Source organism: Cyclopterus lumpus, chromosome 18 (assembly GCF_009769545.1).
Source record: "Cyclopterus lumpus isolate fCycLum1 chromosome 18, fCycLum1.pri, whole genome shotgun sequence".
Taxonomy (NCBI): Eukaryota; Metazoa; Chordata; class Actinopteri; order Perciformes; family Cyclopteridae; genus Cyclopterus; species Cyclopterus lumpus.
The window spans coordinates 3,174,070-3,181,569 of record NC_046983.1 but is presented as its reverse complement, the minus strand read 5'-3'; the positions used below and the strand labels follow the sequence as shown (position 1 = coordinate 3,181,569).

The 7,500-nt window shown below is 44.9% G+C and overlaps 1 protein-coding gene across 2 annotated transcripts in view; it reads left to right on the top strand.

Moving 5' to 3' along the window:
• Window positions 1-7,500, top strand: part of col4a6 (collagen, type IV, alpha 6) — an 85,010-nt gene that overhangs the window by 45,369 nt on the left and 32,141 nt on the right. For both annotated transcript variants that reach the window (XM_034556740.1, XM_034556738.1), the window contains exon 4: window positions 3,552-3,626. In XM_034556740.1, coding sequence (XP_034412631.1) covers window positions 3,552-3,626 — 75 coding nt within the window. The remainder of the gene's footprint in view (window positions 1-3,551; window positions 3,627-7,500) is intronic.

Below are 7,500 nucleotides of genomic sequence, written 5' to 3'. Positions count from 1 at the left end.
GTGGAAGGAGCTGTGGGATGCTATCGGGGAACGTGCCTGTTCCATCACGCCGTGTCGGTGGACGTATGCAAATGAGCGTCTGCGATCCCCGTAAGCGTATCTGTACAAGTCTGACACCCCGGAGCCGCTTTGCATTCCTTTCTAACTCGAAAACCTGGCGGCATTAAAGAGGGCCCTGTTTTCACCACCACCCCCCCCCCCCCCCCCCCCCCCCCCAAAAAAAAAAAGACTAAAACACACGCTCGCGGGTTGCGTTTCAAGAGGGTGTAAGATGATTACACACGTATTGTGAAGAGCGAGGGTTTCAGATCGGACCTCTTTGTTCTCTGTGGAAGAATGTAGCCCGGAGACAACCGGATCTCGTCTGCAATATATTGCAGCTTTAATGGTCGTTGCGGTTAGCGTGGAACTTTAAAACGAGTACGCTTGTAAAGTAACAACCCGATCTTTAAAAGGGTCCGAATTTTTCGGTGCATTTTCCAACGAAGGTCCAGCGAGTTAAAGGCAGGCGGACTTTTCAAAAAATGAACTTCGATCTTCACGGGAAACCACTCAGTTTAAGTTTAAGAACTGATCGTCGTTTGGATTATAAAAGGCTGCAGAAGTTTCGTTACTTAATGAGCTAACGCGACAAATAATTCGTTGTTAGCTTCTCGTTTTGCGAGCGGCCAAAAAACAGACTTTCTCTGTTGTTCTAAAAAGTCTAATAGCGATGCGGCCGTGTTTACAAGGACGTTAGTTGAAAAGCCCGGAGCGTCAATATGAAGACGAATACCAAGCGTTGGTATTGAACTGGCTACGCTCTGCATGTGCTTGTGTGTGTGTGTGTGTGTGTGTGTGTGTGTGTGCGCCTGCCTTTGTATTTCTATCTATGAGAGGACCGGGACCAGTTTAAGGGATGTGAGGACAATCTTGTTAGTTTTGTTTGATGGGTTTTACACTTCAGGTGTTAATTTTATTATGAGAACCGGGCGTAGATCGTGTGTACCCACGCAGCATTTCCTGCATCCACATGTGTCCTGCCCCCATGTGTGTATACTTACCTCCACAATAGTTCTTTATTGTCTGCATGTGTGCGCATTTTTGTCTATATTGGACGCCACATCACACAACCTCCGCTCTTCCCTTCGGGCGCTGGCTTAGCAGCTGTTGGCCCATATCGTCCTTCGCCCTTTAACACTGGGTGTGGACGGGGAGAGGACTGAATCGAGCTCATCTCCGCCCTGCTCAGGTAGAGGCTGGATTATACCCCAGAACAATGCCAGTGACAATCTGAGGCGGACCGCTCTGATTGGACAATACCTGAGAAGGTATTCGTGCCTTCACAAAAGGAGGATAATGGAGCAGAATAATAAGAGCAACATGATATGGAGATGGGAGTTAAGAGGGCATGGCACTTCTTTTTTCCTCATTTTTAAACCATATTGTTTAGCTTAAACTAAATAAAGTGTTCATCCTTTTCGCTCCTCTTACTTTGTTGTTGTTGTTTGGACATCTATATTTAGCGTCCTCATCTTTGGCCTCTTTGGCGAGAAGTTTCATTCGAGCTGCTCTCACTTTTCGGCCTCCCTCCATTCCTCTTACCCCCTCTCTTTTTCTCCTTTTCTTGCTCCCTCCATCAGCCCACATTTCACTGTTTTCCCTGCTCACTTTCTCCCTCTCTTGCCCTCCTTCTGTCATTGTGATTAGAGGAGTCGAGGAGATCACAGGGAAGAGAGCAGGAGCAGCACCGTTGACCTTTCCCCTCCTTCTCTTTCTCTCTTTTCTCTCACATACTTTGTGCCAAGCTGGCTTTCTCCTTGTTGTGTGTTTTCCTTTCTCTTCCTTCCTCACCATGTTTCATATCGGGAAGTCTTTCCTTTTCCCGATACGGGGGTCAAAGGACAGAGGATGTCGTTTATCGATTTTAAAGCCATCGAACCGAAAAATAGGGCTGTAAACATTTTTTAAGTACTAAACTGAACATACTTAACTAAAAGTAAGAAAAGTAATGTTCCATGTCAATGTTTTACTATTATACATTGTTTAATATATATATATATATATATAGTATAGTGTATACATTGATGTGTATGTAAATATGATGCATACAAAAAGAAGCCTTGTTTTCAGCTTCGTGACGATGCATTTTCCAGCTGATCCGAGAGGCTTTTTTAAAAGAGTTCATTTATCTAAAGAAGTAAAAAGATTAAAAGGTATAAAGTACCTCATATTTGTACTTAAATGCACTGGTTGCCTCTCATACTATTTATGTGCGTTTAATAGTTTTCTTGCAATCTTGTAATTTCCCTCCCGGATAAAAATGTGATCAACATTCCTCAAAAGCAGATTAAATTCACCATTTATTGATATAATAAATAAATAAATCTGTCAATCATCACCTCGGCGACCCCCTTCGACTCAACATTTATCAGACGTCTTCCCACCGGTCCTTTCCCAGGCTCTTATTATGTCAGACCGAGACCCAGTCTAGACCGTCTGATGACTACTTACGGGGGTCCTGGAGGGTCCTTGACCTCGATTATTGTGATTATGAACACTCACAGGCTGTGGTCATATGAACTAATGCCTCACCCCTCTCCTCACCCACCCTTGTCACCCTGAACCTCCATCACCCCGCGGTTCGACACCCTTTTTTTCCCCTCCTCTCCTCCACGCCTCTCCGCCCTTTCATCCACTAATCACATTGAAATGCCAGCCGTGACCTTTGAGTTTGACCCCCCCAAAAAACGATGCACTCGTGTGTAAATAATGATGTATTTTACATGCATTTAACACGACAGACGCACACGTACGCCTCTGCTCGCCGTGCGGTCCGTGGAGGGGGAAAAGATGGCGTCCGTTTTTTTTAAGAGGCTCGTACATATAAGCTTCAGCCACTCGTACGTCGGCTTACGGTCTTAGTGATGTTTGGTCCAGATCTCAGGAATGCCACCCTGAACACGGGAGGGGTTTATGAGCCTTTACTGCGCATGATTATGGGATGTATGTGAGCACATGAGTTTAAGATGCAAATCATGAAGTGTAATGTTTATTATGGATGTGAAACTCAAGCCGCTCCCACTCAAATCTGAAGTCGTTGTTGTTGTTTGTCTAAAGCACTTAAAAGGGATTTCTTCTCCATAAATGTTTAAAAGTTAATTAAACGACCTTGAAAACATTATTTCATCATTTGAACTCGTCCTCTCAATCCAAAATACTAAATGCTTCCACCTGGTAACAGATGAATCCCCCCCCCCCCCCCCCCTCCCCTCTTCCTCCGCGCCCTGGTGGAGAAAACAAACATCCCCCTGGTCACAGTGACATTGTGATGGACTCTGGTTGTAGTTAAAGCCGGTTTGTGTGTCTACTAATCAAAAGAAAAGAGCCGGAGGGAACGGACCCGGGTTAGGAAAGGAGACGAGGAGACGAATGAAGGCCGCAGACACAAAAGAGGAACCTGGTAGTTCATGTTATGACTCGTGAAGGGATTCGAAACCGATCACGACGGTCGCGTCAATCGAGGAAGGAAGCTCGACGGTTCTTTAACGAAGGTTCTCCTTGTTCCGCAGGGTACGTCGGGCGAGCCGTGCGGAGGCAGAAACTGCGGCGAAGGATGCCGGTGCAACCCGGAGAAAGGCAGCAGGGTGAGTTCACGTCTCTTTTCCCATAATGCACCTCCCCGTCACAATATCCTAACCCGTTAGGAATACGTTGCGCGATTGGCTCACGCAGCATATTTACTTCATATTTTCTATATTTACTTATTTGTTTTGAACTTTTATTGGACGCAGAAAATTACGACGGGAGCAAAAGTACAAAGTATAAAGAGCGAGAAATGTCAAAACCCAGGACTTTCACCCAGGAGACCGCTGTTAATGTCAGGGACGTTAAATAAAGCGTAAATAAAGAGGACCTGTTGGATTGGCTCGGTTAATCTCATCATTTGGGGACTTTATGAACACACAGCTTGTTTTATTTTTTAGAGAACCTGATTTTATTTTTAAAAATAAGCTGTTTTGGGGGGATTTTAAGTGTTATAATGAAATACTTAGTTCTGATTATTAAACCTAATAAGTCGTCTATAACTCCTCATCGTGTCACTAATAGAAGTGCGTTTTCAAACTCTGAAAGAAAGTCAATATATCTTTATATTATTATTATTATCCACCACATAGCAGCGTATCTGTTTGCCCTGTGCAGATGTTTTAGCTCACATTAATGGCCCTATACTTATATTTTATTCGACACCCTTTCAGACAATATTCTGAAGCGAAGAAACGCGAAGAAAAAAGTGTGTGTGTGTGTGTGTGCGTGTGTCGACTTAAACGTAGCATACACACTTATTTCAGTATCGAGTTTTTTAGGAGCAGCTGTGCTCTCTGATTTATGACTTTTTTAATGTTTTTTGTGTCTGTTTTACAGGTCGATATAAAGCCGCTGGCTTCATGTAATTGACACATGTACATGTACATTAACGAGCCCCTTGAAGCGGGTCAGAAGGGTGGAGGCCGTAAATGTTTAAGCGGAAAGAGCTTTTCTTTATCTTATATAATCTTATGACTTTTTTAAAATAACCCGACCGCCATAAACAATACAGCAGCCCTGTATTCGTGGAGAATTTTGACCAATTCTACGTAATTTTATGTTCGAATATCAATAGAAAACCGTCTCATTTTTTGGTCTCGGATAAAATTAGAGATAAGATAAGAACTTTATTCATCACGAAGGACATTCTTGGGTCAGAGGTCGATCAAAGATGACAACAAAACATACAATACAACAAAGTATAATTTAATATGAAAGAGAGGTTTTTCTTCTGTTAGCGTCTTCAGCGTCTTTGAATTAAATCCATAAATGTGCAATTTACTGCCCGTAACTCCACAATATTCAAGAATATTTAAATAAGGGGGAGATCAGTAAGTATAAAACAATATTTATTGGAGACCCAGATAAACAAACTATATTAACATTTTCCTCCAACAGGATAATTTCCACTAAAAGTGAGACTGTTGCGGTTTTTTTGTTATATATATATATATATATATATATATACAACTATTATTAGAGTCGACTGTGTGTGTGTGTGTGTGTGTGTGTGTGTGTCCACATCTGGCTAAAAGCAGACTACCTGTGAGCGTCACACTGTAGCTCGGTCGCTATCCAAACATCAATTACTGTCTGACACAGAAGCCGGCACTTACTGCCTACACACACTGTACGTGCGGGTTCAGGTAAATAGCACATTACACCCAGGTACCTGCAGGTAAATGATACAGGTGACACACCCGCTCCCCTCAGTACAGGCCTCCTGCCGGCCCCTAAATGGCGCGGCCCGCCACTGGATTACCTTCTTTACCTGACACCTTTAAGTGGTTAAGGTGCTTATTTGTCCCTTTTCAGTTTTACTTTTGCACCTGCTGGTGGTCGGAGGTGTGACGTCATAGAAGTCAACTCAAGTCCACGGGTGGAACGTAGTTTAAATAAAAGAAAAGTATAGTTTCAGAGCAGGATGAACATGGATCCAGTTAAAAGCTAGATTTGGTTTACGCAACACATTAAAGATGTTGAACTTCTTAATTCTAGCAGCGAAGCAATAACATATAATAACAATAATAATGTTATCCAAGGATGCTTTTCTTCAGCTCTGCCCCATTAAGATAGTGGCAACTTATCCATCTGTTACTCCTAAATATATATATATATATATATTCTTTGATATCTCATTCCAGCCAAAAGTGTGAATCAATTTATTAAATCTTAGTCTTAAATGTATTGGACTTGAGAGGCTGCGGCCCGGTTAGCTTAGCTTAGCTTAGCATAAACAGCTAGCCTAGCTTTGTTCAAAGCGGGGAAAACAAAATCTGCCTACCAGCAACGCTAAAGCTCACAAATAAACACTTTACATGTTGTTTGTTAACTACACACAACAGTGTTAAACGACAGTCACTCATGCTAAGCTATGCTAACTAGCACTAGCACGTTATATGTATTTATTATGAAGCATTCTCGGCACTCATATTGAGCCGCGAACCTTTGGAAACAAACACAAAAAAAACAACGTTGCTGGTGAAGCTGCACCGGTGTCTCCGGAGGGCATTGAACGCACCGAGGGGGAGGGGGGGAGGGGGGGGGGGGGGCGACGTGCCGAGACATAGAACTTATGAACGGAAGACGTTCCCTTCCGGCTAATAAACGTATGAACGTGTCACGATAGCAAACATCCGGTACTATTGTAAAAAATGACAAACACCGAAATTAGTTTTTTATGACCGTATCTGTTCGATGGATCTCGTCATCTGGAGCGTCCATTGCTCCTGGTGATGTCATCCCCCCCCCCCCTCCCCCGGTGATGTAACATCCGACCGCAACACAAACACGCCGAAAAACACGGTCCAGACGGCGTGTGTGTTGTTGTCATCTTGGATCCATTTGGTCCAATAACATCCACTCCCGTTGGGTGACCCCCCCCGGGGGAGGAGGAGGAGGAGAGGGGGGGGGGGGGGGTCAAAGGCCAGCGTCAGGGATGACAGGATGGCCGGTGTGTGTGTGTGTGTGTGTGTGTTCAAGCGGTTGGTTAGGTCAACACGCATTTCAAGTTACGGAGGAGTCCGGGAAGTGTGTGTGTGTTTTATTTAATTTTTTTTTTTTTTAGCCGGCCCTCCGTCTGAGCGTCGCTCAGAAACCGGGAGGCGGAGGGAGGACTTCCTGGGTCTGTCAACGGGGTCAACGGGGTCAACGGGGTCAACGGGGTCAACGGGGCGTTTTCTGTGTGAAGTTTGTGTAAAATTCTCCCTTTTGAGAAGCTGAAAATACAAACGTACAGTACATGAGTACTCCCTCTCTCCCTCTCTCCCTCACTCTCTCCCTCCCTCTCTCCATCTGTCTCTCCCTCTCTCTCTCCCTCTCTCTCCCTCCCTCCCTCTCTCCCTCCCTCTCTCCATCTCTCTCTCCCTCTCTCTCTCCCTCTCCCTCTCTCTCTCCCTCTCTCTCTCTCTCTCGCTCTCTCCTTTTCCATCCCTCTGAAGCTGAAAATACAAACATACATAGTAGATCAGTGTGTGAGACAGATAGAAAGAGTCTCTCTCTCTCTCTTTTTCTCTCTCTCTATCTCTCTCTCACTCCCGCTCTGCTCCCTCTCTATCTCTTTATCTCTCTCTCTCTATCTCCTTCATCATCCATCCAAACACTCATAAAAGTATGAGACAGATAGAAAGAGTCTCTCTCTCTCTCTCTCTCTCTCTCTCTCTCTCTGTCTGAGCGTGAGGTCGGAGGTTGGGAGCGGAGAGCGTCATGTTCGGAGTTGACGGTGTTTTTTCCCGTGTGTCTCGTGAGTGTAGATCAGTGTATGTGTCGGTGTTGAGTGGGGTACTGTGTGCACGAGGGGGGTTTGGTGGGTTGAGTGTGGGTGTTTGTGAGCCGCCGGCGCGCGCTAACGACGTGCTAACGGCGGGCTAGCGGGGAGCTAACGGCGGGCTAGCGGGGAGCTAGCGGCGGGCGTGCTAGCGGAGTTAGCACGCC